General features: G+C 42.3%; 1 protein-coding gene across 1 annotated transcript; it reads left to right on the forward strand.

Annotated features, from left to right (window-relative positions):
* The first annotated feature begins 2,048 nt into the window (after positions 1-2,048).
* PCNP (PEST proteolytic signal containing nuclear protein) lies at positions 2,049-9,794 on the forward strand. The gene is made up of 5 exons (XM_069868385.1): positions 2,049-2,137; positions 5,802-6,022; positions 7,801-7,875; positions 8,384-8,439; positions 9,412-9,794. Exons 1-5 carry the CDS (start codon positions 2,083-2,085, stop codon positions 9,539-9,541), a joined length of 537 nt encoding a protein of 178 aa, XP_069724486.1. The 5' UTR covers positions 2,049-2,082; the 3' UTR covers positions 9,542-9,794.
* Positions 9,795-15,581: the final 5,787 nt, after the last annotated feature.

Consider the following 15,581-nt stretch of genomic DNA (forward strand, 5'->3'; position numbering starts at 1 on the left):
TCACACACTTGAATATGTAAGAGAAATGAGATAATGTGTTCTAGAAAACTTCTCTGTACAAAGGATATAAAACTGTTCTGTTGAGCCATGCTGGGACAAGGTTGATTGTAACTGAGTGCAAAGGTGGTTCTTGAGAGAACACCTCAGTGCTTTGGGTTTGCAGCAGGTGGAGGCCATCCACAGTCATCTTTTAGAAGGTTAGCTGAGAGGAAATAAGGAGACATTTCCTCGTTACTTCTGAATCCTCTTTTTGTGTGTAGCTGCAGTCACCTGTGGTAACTGAACTCAAAACACGTGCTTAAAACCTAGAATGAGTTTGGGGAGCTTCACTGTTGGTTTCTGGGTGTCCCATTTGGCACAAATTAAGTCCCTATTTGGAAGGAATAACCCAAATTTTATTTACTCTACCAAAAAAATACCTTAGGTACTCTTGTGTAAGATTCTTAGCTCTGAGTGGCTGTGGTTTCAATGTGTGTAATGCAGATTTCCCAAACTTATTAGGACTCTAATGAACAATCCTGTTGCTAAGTACAGGAGCAGAGAGCCTTTTAACGTTTCTCAGAGCAGAAAACTTGGGTCAGTCTCTCTGAAAGCCTGTGTTCAGGCTGTGGAGCTATGGTGGACAAGCTGTTGAGTGCAGTTCTTTCTGCTACCTGTGGGATCAAGACAGATTTCTCAGGGCCTTTGCAGGCACTTAAATCTTTGATTTATTACTCTAGTTGAATACCCCAGTGCTTGTAAGTTAATCATAGAATCACGGAATTGTTGAATAGTTTGGGTTGGAAGGGACCTTAAAGATCATCCACTTCCATCCCCTCTGCCATGGGCAGGGACACCTCTCACGAGACCAGGCTGCACACGGCCCCATCCAACCTGGCCTTGAGCACCTCCAGGGATTGGGGCAGCCACAGCTTCCCTGGGAAACCTGTGCCGGTGCCTCACCACCCTCAGCATGAAGAAATTCTTCTTTCTGTCTAGTCTAAATCTGCCCGTCTCCATTTTATGCCCATTGTCCCCAGTCCTATCACTTTGTAAACAGTCCCTCCCCAGCTTTCCTATAGCCCCTTCAGGTACTGGAAGGTTGCTAAAGTCTCCTCACAGCCTTCTCTTCTACAGGCTAAAGAAGCCCAACTCTTGCAGCCTGTCCTTGCATGGGAGGTGCTCCAGCTCTCTAATCATTTTTGTAGCCCTCCTCTGGACCCGTTCCAACAGCTCCGTATCTTTCTTATGTTGAGGATTCTGGAACTGGACACAGTACTCCAGATGAGGTGTCAGAAGAGAGGAATACTGGGGCAGAACCACCTCCCTTGACCTGCTGGCCAGGCTTCTCTTGATGCAGCCCAGGATACAGTTGGCCTTCTGGGCTGCAAGTGCACATTGCTGGCTCATGTCAAGCTTCTCATCAACCAGCACCCCCAAGTCCGTCTCTGCAGGGCAGCTCTCAATCACATCATCCTCCATCGTGTACTGAAATGGGGGATTGCCCCGATCCAGGTGTAGGACCTTGCACTTGGCCTTGTTGAACATCATGAAGTTCACACTTCTCCAGCTTGGCCGTTAATGATGGCAGATGGTGGGGTTTGTCCTGAAAATTCAAAAACAAAACAAAAACCCAACAAACAAGTAGAAGCAGGGAACACAGTTGCCAAGCGTAGATTTAAGATACCCCAGTTGTGGGTGGCGAGGCCGTGCCGGTCGCCGGGAGAGGCCGGAGGCTGCGCTGCCCCGTGTGCCCCTCGGGGCCGGGCAGGGGGTCCCGCCGAGCCTCGGGCGCGGGGCGCTGCCCACGTGCGCCGCCAGCAGCTCGCGCTCCGCGCCGGAAGGCGTTGCAGCAGCGTCACCCGGAGCCTTCCCGCCCTCCCCTGCCGGCGACGGTGCCGCGGGGCCGCTCTGGCCTCCGCCTTCGTCATTCTCTCTGGTCGGACGCGAGATGATGGGGAGAAGGGGGTGGGGCGCGGTCGGGCGCTCTGCCTTCCACCCGCGCGTCTCTATGGTCGGAGGCGCAATGGGGCGGACCTGGCGGGGTTGGTGTCGGGGGGGGCGTTGGCGCACGCGCGGCGCGGGAGGCGGCGGTGGGGGAAAATGGCGGACGGGAGAGCTGAGGGGGAGAAGACGAAGCGGCCGCAGCCCGGAGGAGGTGAACACCGAGCGCCTCTCGCCGCGGGCGGGCAGCGGGGCCGGGCCGGGCCCCTACCGCGGGGGTGCGGGGCGTCGGCCGGGCGGGGACCGGGGGGGCCGCGCCAGGGCCCGCCCGCCGCGCCTGAAGTTAACGGGGGAGAGAGCTGGGGGAGAGAAGGCTCCGGGGAGACGTCGTAGAGGCCTGCCAGCACCTGAAAGGGCTGCAGGAAAGCTGGGGGGGACTATTTGTAAGGGCATGGAGAGATAGGGCGAGGGCGAAACGAGGGCGAATGGCTTTAAATTCGAAGGGGGCAGATTTAGATTAGACATTGGGAAGAAATTCATCACAGTGAGGGTGGTGAGGCACTGGCACGGGTTGCCCAGGGAAGTTGTGGCTGCCCCATCCGTGGAGGTGTTCAAGGCCAGGTTGGATGGGGCTTTGAGCAGCCTGGTCTGGTGGGAGGTATCCCTGCTCATGGCAGGGGGGTTGGAAGTGGATGATCTTTAAGGTCCTTTCCAACCCAAACAGTTCTATGATTCAGTGATTCTATTTCTCTCTCTCTAAAATGTATACGGAGCAGTCCTGCCATGTATTAAGAGAAATGTGGTCCTTGCTGCTGGGAAGGATGAGGAAAGTATTTTAAAGATTGGCTTTTAACAGCTGTGCTACCTTTTTGAGAATGGGTACACTGAATATGCCTTACCTGCTGCTTTAAGTATCCTAGGGTTTTTTTTGCTTGGCATCAATCTGCGAGTTTTCTGTTTGGTTTTACAGTATTATGACTTGGACATTCCTATCCAAGTCCATTCTTGTCCAGGACATCCTCTGTATGGCTTATCATCAGATGTACTAAATTTTTTTGTCATATACTTCTTTTCTTCTTTCTTCCCCTGTGTTAAAACTGAGAAGAAAGCAGGTTTTCAAAGATAAAGCTTCCTTTTCCTGGCTTTTTTTGTTGTTGTTGTTTAACTGTATCTGTTGCCAGAGGGCATTTCTTTGATCTGTTTAAGCTTAAATTAAGCTTGTAAACCAGTTAGGGTAGCCTCAACAGCGGCTGTTATTTCTGATAATCTCTAAAATATGAACAGTAATACCTGATTTTACATAGTTTACTGACTCATGGTTCTCTGCTGGGTTTTTTGATTTTTTGGTTGGTTGGGTTTTGGGTTGAGTTTTTTTTGAGTTTCTTTTTGTTAGGGTTGCAGTAACTGGGCAGCATCAATACATCAGTTATCCGTACCATCTTGTATAGCTTGGTGTGCTGGAACGTGATCTTAATGAGTTGTGGTACATTGGCTCTAAGGATAGTTATTCCCTCGTAATTTTTGAAAGCAAATTTAGTCTTTAGGTTTTATCAAGATCAGAGGGGTTTACCTTAAAGTGAACTTCGTTGTAACTGGTTTTTCCCGTAGGGGCAAGAGATACTGAAATTGCTGTGCAATTAGTACTGGCAGTATTTGTCACTTAAACCGCCCAAACAGTGGAAGTTGTTCACTTAGTAGCTTGTTGATACTCATAAGAAAAACTCATCTGTGAAGTAGGACAGCTTTTTATCAGTGTTAATGAAAAGAGCATTGGTCAGACTACTTTTTTTAAGAGTACAGGGGCATTTTGTAGGCAAAGTATGACCTCCTTAAGAGCTCTAGGAAAATATTAATAAAGAGGCCTTAATATCCTGAATAGAATGTAAGTATTGGCATAGGAGATGGGAGAGACCCATTTTATGGGTAATATACGTCTGCATGTCTAACTGTTTCCTGAAGAAATAGAACAGCACAATGGCTCCCTCCCCACCTACCCCAATTGTCCTATGCCCTTATAGCTCCTTCAGCTCATCCTAAGCAGAACCTAGTCAAAGTAACATTCAGAATGCAGTGGTGATAGGAGCTAATCTCTAGAGGGGCTATTTAGTATTTTTGAGGGAAAACGTGGGTAGCTTGTGTTAGGCTTCATCTTGTGCTTAGCAATATTCTACAATTTGCAGTCTGAGAAGTAAGCTGTAGTGTAATTAACTTAAAACTTGGATTAGCTTAGGAACCTGGACTGGTCCAGTGTGCCCTGAGATTTGGGCTGTTGTGGATTTTGTATCTTATGAAGAAGAAGACTTTTAGGCCCACAGTTCCAACACTTCGAAGGTCAATGAATCTTCTACCTACCCTTGAATCACCATTCAGTTTGTAGTGTACCTAGATTGGACTTGTAATTAAATATTCTGTTTAATGTGGTTTCATGAACAACCTGTAAAGAGCTTCTCATAGGCTTGCAGAATGCTGTCTGGAAAATTGTGCTAAGACAGCAATGAGTACCTAAGGTCACTTGTGTAAATTTTGCTTGTTTCTCTGTCCTTCTGTGCTTGTCACTTTCTTATCTTTACTTTCTGGGTCAAATTTCTAGTGGTGCAGATTAGTACTATATTTTCAATAAAGCAAAATTGATTAAAGTTATTAATATTTTTTTATGATCTGCCATGTTCCCAAAGGAGAAAAGTAACTCAATTTTTGTTCCAGTCACTTAATAGCTTGATAGCTGGAAGAGTGGAGTAGAAGGGGTATGTTCTGCTACTTGTGATTTGGGAAATAACTGAAAAAATATATAGATGGTGTTTCTAGTTTTTCTTTTTTCCTAATGTCACTTGCTTTCTCAGGGCTACAATCTTGTTGAGCCCAAGTTCAGCCTAACTTCTCTCTCATTGCTCTATTTTACTTAATAGCTTTTTGCTCTTAGAGAGCAGCACAAAGAGCTTTCTTCCCTCATGGTCTGAATTTGCTGTGTGTGGAGGGTCCTGTTCTCCACTTGATATAACAAGGAACTGGTACTAGCTCCAGTTTTTCTTAGACTGATAGTATGAGCACTTTCCTGTCCATTCCTCCTGCTACTGCAGTGGTTTTCTTATTGCAGCAGCAGAGAAATGTATTTTTGCTGAAGCAGTTACTCTGTTTGGTGTGAGTTTTCCAAGGACACCTTTGTCTCTTGATGTAGCTGAAGAAGCTGAGTGTACAGCAATGAAAATGTGATTTGAGTGTTTTTTCCTCTGTGGATTGTTGTTTGGCTGCTATGTTTTCCACTACTTCATACAAAACCAGAAAAGGTGAAATCTATATGTATGTTTTTCTAGTGCTGATTCCTTCCTCACGCAGAGATTGGCAGATTTATTACAGATGAGATGCGGACAAGCAGTGACTTGAAACATGATTGAGACAGCCGGCCTCCCTGTAATCACTTCCATTATTTTAGAGTTGTGCCAGCCAAGCCTAGAGACTGGCATGGACATGTTTTTGTAGAAATTTAGTAGATTAAATTTTAAATTAGGTTGTCTACTATAGATTTGGAAGTGGATTCCAATTATGAAAGCTTATCTATGGCAACTTAAACCTTAAAAAAGTTTAGTGATCTACATTAAATTTACTACATGAACTTTGACTTCTGTACTAAATAAAGAGATGGTGCTTCAAGATTGTTTTCCTGGCTCATACACAAGAAGTTCTTTACAAGTAGTGGAGTGCTTGCAGTTTCTTCTCTTCTTTGTGTTTTGCTGTCCACTAAATGTACGTTGGTGGAAAATACTGTCACTAAAAACACCTTACCTATTGCACTCAAAGTATAATGCTTTTTGAGGTTGCTGCTCCCATCAATCTGCTCAGTAAAAATAGCTCATCTTGGTAAGTTGTTTCGACTTCACCAGGACCTGAAGAAGAGGCAGAAAAACCTGTGAAAACTAAGACTGTTTCTTCCAGTAATGGAGGAGAAAGTTCGAGTCGCAGCGCAGAGAAACGGGCAGCTAATGAAGAAGCTGAAGACTTCAGCACAAAGCCTGCTCCTGCCAAAATGTCCAAGTTTGGATTTTCCATAGGCAGTCAGACAGCAAAGAAGGCATCTGCAATATCCATCAAACTAGCAGCAAATGTAAGTTGTCTAAGGGGTTTTAATTTTAGAGAAAATGAGGCAAAGGGGGAGGTGCTTCGGGGATGCTTCATTGCAGAAGGAAAGCCTTCAGTTATGTTAGGGTAACTTGGATAAAATTTAAGAAAGCATTGCAGGGCCAGCTAGCTATGCGTGTGTAAGTACTTAAGACTAGGTCAGTTGTCTTAGGAAGCATGAGGCTTGATTGAAATGAACTCGAGAAGGAGAAGGGGAAGGATGGTTTATTTTTCATGACTTTGCCTGTTCTTGGCAAGGTCAGTATGGTTCCTTTATACTATATGCAGGAGATGAGGGTTGGTTGGTTACATGTACAGGTTTCTAAGAATTCTGATGCCCTTTACTGCCCTGTACAAGGTATCCTTAAGCTTCTTCAGATGTGGGTCTGATGCTTCCCTTTACTGCCAAAGTGGTCCTCTACTGGCTTGGGCAAGGACAAGCCAGATGCTGCCCCTCTGTTTAATACAGTTAATTTATACTTCCCACGTACCGTTGTGGTAGATGCATTATAAATCCTTGTCTGGATTAAGTTCAAACTGTAATCGTGAAAGGCTTGCACCTGCAATGCTAGCATTTTGCAGATCTGCAAAAGATGAAAAGAGCGCTCTGTTATTTTGAGATGGGAGGGACATGTGGGCTGGCAGCATTCTAGGGTATAAATGCAATCAGGTCAGCTCAGACTTTGGAAAAATTGACAAAGCTGTCTTTTCTGAGCCGCTAGCAAGCTCTGATTTCTCATGCAGAAAGATACTTCCAGCGGCAATACATTTGGCCTAGGATTTCTGGCTTTAATGGGTAACTGACCGTGCACCAGATTGGACAGTGCTGAAACTTATGCTGTTTGTTTTTAGTCATTTTTTACTCATTTAGTCTGTTACTTGTTCCTATGGAGCTGATGCTTTAAAATACGGCACAGTATTTATACCTCATACACTATTGGTGAGGAACCACTGTAGACAGTCACATAAGGGCTCTGCTGCAGCATCAGCTTCAAAACTGAATGTCTGTGAAATAATGACCAATAAAGTCAAAATTAAGGAAGCTCTGTGTGTGATTGATTTAGATAATTGGCAATACTGTAGAAGCAAACTGTTACTGACGACTCAATGCTTTCTTACAGGTCTCAAAGTTGTTATACTTTTGATATGTCTGCTGGTTTATGTGTAACAGTTTTGAGTTTAATAGCTTCTTGCACTTTAAATAGGCGAAGGTATTGGAAATCAAACCAATACTTTTTAAAGGAGCCTTACATTAATTGGACTGTGTGATGCACACTGATGCTACTTTAAAAGTACTGGATTGTTTTAAGCCAGAAAGCTATTATTTTCTCATCTTTTAACAACATAAATATATTCATCTTCCTGGCTGATAGATAAGAATACTCCAAAAGAATAATGGAAACAGTGACATAGTAAAATTTTGAACACCACAACATATTCAAGTTCTGATTTAATTGTTTGTGTCATGCACCAGTGTTGGCATACCCCTGCAGTGCTAGAAAGTTAAGACTTGTTTGTAGGGAGTTGTAATATGAGAGGGCTTGGCTTGCTTTTCATAATGTCTCTCTCACAAATTAGCAGCCATTTGCCTTTTTCATTAGAGAGAAACCTTTATCTGGTTGAGTCAAACAAAAACATTTTTCCCCCCTTTTTTCCCATTTCAGTGAAGATGTTCAACTTCATTTTACCAAAATATTTAAAATACCAAGGGCGGCTTTAATAAGTTAATGGACTTAATTGATGTGTGCCTTTGGTCTCTTTCAGAAGCCTAAAGAGCCAGTTCCAACCCTTGCTCCAAAAACCCTTTCTGTAGCCGCAGCTTTCAATGAAGATGAAGATGTGAGTAATAAGACAGTGATCAACACAATTTAAAGTACCATTGGTGTGGATCAGAGTTAGACAGAGCGGGTCATTTAAGGTCCTTTACCTAAATCTCTGGGATTTTCACCTAGAAACATCTCTTGTGTTTCTGTTTAAGAATGTGCAACTTTGTAGCTCTATGTTTGTTCAAGAAATCATTAAACTGCTGAAAACTTTTCCCTGAAAATGAGATGCACAGCATAATTTGAATTAACAGTTGCTTTCTGTGAGCTTGATAAAGGGGTGGTGAAGAAGAGTTGTGTTTCTTCTGTTTTTCTAAGTATTTTATTATTGTGCTACTGCTTGTTCTGGCACTGAGGCGAGCAAAGGAATTTGTATTTATTTCTATAAGCTTGTAGAACCTGTGTTTTGTCCTAAGTCACTTTGCTTTCCTGTAGGGCAGTAGTCCATTCCTTTATCTTGTTGGGCATTTGAAATGTTTGAAAGATACCAGCCATCCACACTCTAACCTCCTTTCTCTCTGTAGAGTGAACCAGAAGAAATGCCTCCAGAAGCCAAGATGCGCATGAAGAACATTGGAAGGTAGGTCCGCTTTTATTGGTTTGGAGAAGGGTGAGCATGTGGGAATACCTCCTCTAGCACAAGCCAGATCTTGTAGATGGTTTAGAAATACAGGAAGATAGAATAGGTTCAGAAAGCTTTTCTTCAGAAACAGTAACATTTTAATGTAGACATTTTCTAATGTTTCAGCTGTAGTTTAAAAAGCAATACTCTTATATTTGCTCTTTGAATCTTATTTGCCACTTTCGTTTTGAGGAAGAAATCGATTCTATATTAAATAGAAGCTGATTTTTCTTCTTGGAAAGGTAGTAGGTGGGAGTTTCTGCTTGCTGCTAAACTTTGTATCTTACTAGTTCTCCATTTCATAATCTGCCCTGAAGTAGGATAGTCTGCTCAGATTTTTAAACTCCTGTGCAAGAGGGAGGTTAGAATCATCTCTTTTGGAGAGGCAAAGAATAGCTTGTTTGCTTTTAAAACAAATGTATTTAACTCTTCTGCTTGCCACAAATTTGAAACAGTATAGAGCCAATCCTAAAATAAATAGGTATGTTTTCACAGGAGGCTTCATTTAAGTTAGTGATGAACTTTGAGCATGTATATTTTGAAAAAGTTTTATCATGATAAATTGCTGTTAAAGTCAGTCCTCTGGAGGCTTGCTGCTATTCAGTGGGGGTTCTTTTCTCCAGTGGCAAATTTTATATAATCCTCAGTTTTATAACCCTTGCACCAAATTCTTCACAACTGGCAGCAGTTACTGCTACTCCCACCTCCTCTGCTGCTCTGTCACATCGCTCTGTCTTGACTTGCCACAGAGAGATCTGTGGTCAGCTTACATTTGCTAATAGTGAGGTCTCCTGATGTAACAGAAAGAAATAAATGTGTCGTAGTTTCTGGCAGCAGGCTGGACTTGGAAGTGGTGTTTTCAGTGTCATGTTGCACAAGCTACTCTAATTGAACTGATTTTCACAGTTGATCTTGTTTTACTTTTCACAGGGATACACCAACCTCAGCAGGACCAAATTCCTTCAACAAAGGAAAGCATGGTTTTTCTGACAACCAGAAGCTATGGGAACGAAATATAAAATCTCATCTTGGAAATGTCCATGACCACGAAAATAACTAAACGATGTGGATTGAAAGTTGGGTGTTTGGGGGGAGGGGAGGGTGTAACATTAAAGGAACAGTTTCCTTTTTTAAGAATGGTATAAGACTATCTTTGGAGCCACTTTTTTAAGATTTTGAGTGGTACACTAATAACTGAGTTTGAAATTAGAGGTAATTTATGTTTTGTATACAGATTTCAAGGCATTTGCTAATTTTGTAGTTCCATGTGATTAGTTTCAAAAGGTTCAGATAATAAAGAAGTTGGAGTGGTACCTTTTTAAGATTTTAATTTTTTTTTCTTTTTTTGGTCAGTGGTTAATTAAGGTGGATGAAAAAGGTTACTGTCTCTTTAATCAGGTTAACTTTGAATGCACTCGCATTCTCACTTCCGGCTCCCTCTTAGTAACAAGAGAAACAGTTGACTCCTAAGAATACAGCTAAAAGAGAGTGAGCATTGTCTCGTGCTAGAAGTGTTACTGGACTATTACTTTGAATATAAACTTATGCAGGAAATAATAAGAACCTGGATCCTTTTTTTTTTCTTTCTCCTGTCACCTTTTGTTAAGTCTCTGCAAACTAGGAATTATGTTGCTCTGAGTGGCTTTGGTAATTTAGCTCTAATTTTGTTTAAGACTTCATGTAGGATGTGTAACCTGTGGCCTCTTTCATCCTAAGGAAATGGGCCTTGTCTGTATATTAGATACAGTCTGTAAAGAGTATTTACTACAAAGGTAAATCAGTATTTTCAGTGTACTCCTCTTAAGTCATTAGCCTTGAGTAGTGCTTGTTAGCATTTCCTTGTGGTACACGAAAGCCACCACCAAAAAGGCAAGCTAATGTACATTAAGCTTCACGTTTGGTTGAAATATTTTTGTTTACTATGCCTAGAAGGAATAAAAGCCACACCAAAAATCAGTAGCTCACTGCTTAAGTATGAAAAACCTAAGATGCACTTTCCCTGTTTTGCCATTTAAAACAAAATGCCTTGATGCTGTGACCTCAGTGGACACTATCAGGTTAAAGAAGAATCCTGTATTTGCAGTCCTAACGAGTGTCAACTTCAGGAATAAAACTTGGCCTTTTCCTACCTGTCTGTCTTTTGCAATAATTTTCAACAATGACATTAGCCTGATCAGTTGAATTTCCTAGCTCTCATACTGATGAACAGTGCTGTAGGATTTCAAGCCTAGGAAGGGCTGTCTAAAATTCAGTGTAATTCAGATTGTATATTTTTAGAACATTTTACCAGCGGAACTGGTTAAACAGAAAGTTATCAACAGCAACACCCACCCCGCCCTCAAACAAACATAAGAGTCTTTTTAAACTCAAATACCTGATAGTGTCGACCACTAAATTAATTTCAGCATGGAACTGGTTGTAGAGTTCAATACTTTAATAGCTTTTATCCTGCCTCTAAAACCGTTCTTTCTGCTAAAGTGGAACCTGCAAGTGGAGAAGGGAAAGTGCATCTCGAAGTGTATTGTTTCTTTTTTTATTTTAGGAAGTTCTGACCACTTAGACTTTTGAGTTTGTAAGTTCTAAAAAATATTTTTTTGTATTTTTGTATTGTATGTGTAATCTTTTTTCTTTTGAAGTCTGATGCAGTTGAATACCTGTAACTATTTTCTTTAAAAGCCTTGTTATAAACGTAACATAAAAACATTTACATTATTTTTTTTCCATAGCAGAAATCTTTGATTTATTTAAAACAAAATGAAAGACACTTTCAAAGCTGACTTTCAGGACTTCCAAACTGATTTGGGCATTACTGGAACTAGGCAAGGCAAAATGAAGCATTTACTTTTCACTTATTTTTATCACGTGTGATTATGGTTGTCTAAATAAATCCCTTTAAGATAGTGGTAATTCACAGTGAAGAACTATTTTATCTTTCTCCTTAGTAGTTTCTTGATACTGTCTCGGGCACTTTGATCAAGAATAAGAGGATTACTTTGAGACCTTTCTTTTTTTTAGTCAACCTACCACCAACACCTTCCACATGAGTTTTGACAGAATTTCCTGGTATTCCAAAATCCATCAGGAAATTTTTAGGTGGAACAGCAGACAGGCTAGGAAATACCTTCCATGCAAGTGTGAGAGCAAAAGTTATATTTACCTTACTTACTCCCATGGTCATAAATGTAATTCTAGAAGTTGTGAGACTGCAACAAGTTCTAGATCACAGCTGAGGCTGAGCAGAGATTCTGACTCTCAATCTACGAGTTCTTTTCTTTCTCAGTGCTTCACAGAAGAAAATTGATCAGGATGGCCTAACTCCAATCAGGACTGAGTACTTAATAAGCCTGATCTTGACTGACACCGGTGCCTGCTGACATTTAATGTGTGATGCTTGCAGGAAAGAACTTATCTGAAAAGGATTGTCAAGGTGAACATTAGATAGAACTTCAAGTGAAGTTCTAGTTACAGTAGTCACATTCTTTGCATGACAGTAGTGTTGGGAGAGAGAGTGATGTTATTTTTTTTTGTTGTTCGTTTTCTAAGACTACTTGGGAATCTAAAATTTGTGGTAAATTGCCTGATTAGCTATTTTAAGTGCTTCCAGGAGATACGCAGAGACCTTTAGCTGCTTAGTGTAGCAAGGTGTGTATACCTCAGTGGCTCCAATGTCTGTTTGTGTAACTTGTGTGTTTTATCTCAGAAGGCTTATGCTTGCCTTGCAGTAAATCTTTACCTAGCACCTGAGCAGCTTACAAAACATTCAGGGCATTAGGTGAAGATCATAGAATAGTTTGGGTTGGAAGGGACCTTAAAGATCTTCCAGTTCCATCACCCTGCCATGGGCAGGGACACCTCCCACTAGATCAGGCTGCCCGAGGCCCCATCCAACCTGGCCTTGAACACCTCCAGGAATGGGGCAGTCACAGCTTCCCTGGGCAACCTGTGCCAGTGTCTCACCACCCTCATAGTGAAGAAATTCCTCCTTATGTCTAGCCTAAGTCTACCCCTCTCCAGTTTATACCCATTGCCCCTAGTCCTATCACCACAAGATGTGAGTTGTTATCCAGTAACCTTCTCTGTGCCACCCTGTGCCCAGGCTGCTTTTGAGCCTGCTGGATTGTCAATGTTATGCTACCTATATTAATAATAACAAAGAATGAAAGAGTGCAGTTGTGTACGAGAGGCAGTGTTTCAGGTAGCCCTAGGTGTAGCCCCTCAGACGCCTGATTTCATTCCTTTAAACGTGCAGGAGGTGCACTGTCCAGGTTCTCTGACTGTGTACTTTATCAGCAGAAAGGAGCACCCAGGCAGCCTGTCTGCGAGGTGACTAATGGATGCAGTTTTAATTTCATGGCTTTACTCCCATGTCAGGGATGACCCAATTACAGTGTGCAGCCAACTTTGACAACACCAACTCCCATATCTTAATGTGACCACGACAGCAGCAGCCCCAGCTGCCCTCAGGCCTGATGTGCTTGGTCTTTGTGTCTGCCAGATGTGTAGCGCACCTCATAGAATCACCAGGTTGGAAGAGACCCACCGGATCGAGTCCAACCATTCCTATCAAACACCAAACCATGCCCCTCAGCACCTCATCCACCCTCCTTGTCAGAACTCGTGTCACTGCTGAGTTCTGTTTCCTGGGGGTACCTTTCCCAAACCTTTCATTGTGAGGAGACTTGGAGAAAAAGTCAGCACTGGAGAAAATGGCAGCTGCTGCTTCCTGAAGAGACAGGCTGAGCTTTTGAACTATTGGAAGTCACTGGTGTAACTAGAACACTTTCCGGGCTGCTGTTAAGATAAGACAATAGATAAATCTGTGCAGAGAAGCAACAGAATTTCAATAAGGTTTGTTATCTGTGTAGTTAGGAGCCTTAAAAGATATTCTGTAAAAAGAGGAGTTTTTTTGAATTCATTATAAAATTATAAATTGAGGAATACTGGATAGTTCTGCCCTTAGGCTACAGAAGGGAAGGTTACAGTTACGTTCTAAAGTCACCATGATTTGTCTAGTTCCTCTGCCAAGAGATGCTAGAACACTGTTAAAAACAAGACAATTAATAATCTGTTTTTTACTTTATCCTGTTAGCACCTTCCTTATATCTTCTGGTTTTATTAACAAAGGACTACCCTTCTGTTCTCTAATTGTGATGTATTGGCATCTTAAAAGCTATATAGTGCTTCCTTAGGAAAGCTGCTCATGTTTAATGAAGTGGAGCCGTTGCCTCAGGGTCAATGTGTAGTTATCAGCATGAAACCTGAGCTGTTACTGAACTCTGTATATAGCGTTAAATTTCTGTTTATGAACTTCCATTTAAAAGTGTGCAGTGGTTGGAGTCCAAACAAGATTTAATTACCAAAGCAAACCTTTAATCTCCACAGGGCAAGCATTTTTTTGTTGTTGTTTTTTTTTTTATAGATACCTATCCCCTTTAGGCCAGGCAGAGTGGCAGTGACTGTCACAGCTACCAATTAGAGGAGGTATTTCTTGATTCTGTAGCATACAGTGAGATATTAAAAAACCTTTGCTATTCGTGTGACCCAGTTCTTAGACATGTTCTTGGAATTGGATTTCCTGATGAGACAGGTGCACAAAGCATTTGTTATGCTGCAGCAAGAGCTCCACTGAAACTTGATGTCATGGGCCTATGTTTATGTTTTCCGTGCAGTACAAGTCTATTTATTTAAGGTAATGCAAATCATAATTAAAACATTCGCTCTCCTTTTCTCCCCCAGCTTTCCCTAATTTGTAAACAGTAGTTGCATCTAAAATGTTGGCTAATGCTCAGTAGCTTGTTACAAAATAATTCTGCCTTTGCTTTTGTGAAAGAAGCATAACTGTGGCAGCCTTTCATGCTCATACCTACACTGGCCTCCACCACCTAGAACCGCAGGCACCAGTGTAGTGTAAGTCATACAATTGTGGAGTATTTTGAGTTGGAAGGGAACCATAAGGATCATCAAGTCCTCCACCCAGGACTACTTAGAACTAAGCCACGTGACCAAGAGCATCATGCAGATGCTCCCTAAATTATGACAGGCTTAGTGCTGTGACTGCTTCCCTGGGAAGCCTCTTCCAGTGACTGTCCGTGCTCTCAGGGATGACCCTTTTCCTAACGTCAAAGCTGAACTTCCCCTGATGCAGTTTCATTCCATTTCCTCATGTCCTATCGCTGCTCACCAGAGTAACTGAAACTAGCAAGGATCTTAGGCTGTGCTTTACTTTTTGCTCTTCAAATCCTTTTTTTTAACATGATCCTGTTCACATGCAAGATTTAAGGCTGTGAAAAGAGCTTGGGCTACTACACGTCAAAACGTGCTGAGTGACTAAGTTAATATTGATGTTACCATCTGCAAGGCAGGGCACTTCAAGACAAGAGATCCTGTTCTCGGGACAAAACCTTTCATAGGGGTGCAAGACAAACTTACTTTCTGGAGAAGCCCCTTCAGAGTCACAGTAGACTTGTGAGCATCTCCCCCAGTGCCTGAGGGTGGCAACCAGGGGAGATGCAGCTTCTCATCTTCAGGAGTCAGAACTCTGCATGAGAACAGGGATCAGTAAAGAATTACCCAAGAGGTTCCCACTGCAGTTGTCAGCAGCAGCTGTAAGCTGCTCCTGGATGTTAGCATATTAAATGTATACAGCATTCCAATGCTTTAGAAATGTCCGGCTCTTCCTTTTAACAGCCAGGAATGCCACAGTTCTGGCTCATGTAGAGAAAAGAGGGTGGGGAATGGGTATTATTCACGTATCACTTTGCTGGGTTTAATCTACAGTCGTATCCCTGTTGAACAGTAGTTGCTCATTGGTAGGGCCACGTTATTTTCACTACTCAGCCTTTTGTAAATCGTTCTTAGTTACGTATTTCCTCACTTAGCTTGGTTACCTATACCAGCTCATCAAAGAGTTAATAGGCTAAAAAGGCCTCAGCACTTCCCCTAGGAATCAGGATGAATCATGAAAAGGAATTGGCCTTTCTGCAACATTGCCTTAAGGTTGTTCTGCCAGTAAACAGAGAAGCACAGACAGGAAAGGACAGGACATTTAACACCGGAGGACAATTTCCAAGCCACAACCCCTGCTCAAATATTCATCCCAG

This window comes from Phaenicophaeus curvirostris, chromosome 1, assembly GCF_032191515.1.
Source record: "Phaenicophaeus curvirostris isolate KB17595 chromosome 1, BPBGC_Pcur_1.0, whole genome shotgun sequence".
NCBI classification, from domain to species: Eukaryota; Metazoa; Chordata; class Aves; order Cuculiformes; family Cuculidae; genus Phaenicophaeus; species Phaenicophaeus curvirostris.

What these genes read in the sequence shown, in the direction of transcription:
- PCNP (XM_069868385.1), top strand. Translation starts at nt 2,083, where the DNA reads ATGGCGGACGGGAGAGCTGAGGGGGAGAAGACGAAGCGGCCGCAGCCC. An exon ending in CCATCAAACTAGCAGCAAAT is followed by an intron (nt 6,023 to 7,800) that starts GTAAGTTGTCTA and finishes GGTCTCTTTCAG; the next exon opens with AAGCCTAAAGAGCCAGTTCC. An exon ending in CGCATGAAGAACATTGGAAG is followed by an intron (nt 8,440 to 9,411) that starts GTAGGTCCGCTT and finishes TACTTTTCACAG; the next exon opens with GGATACACCAACCTCAGCAG.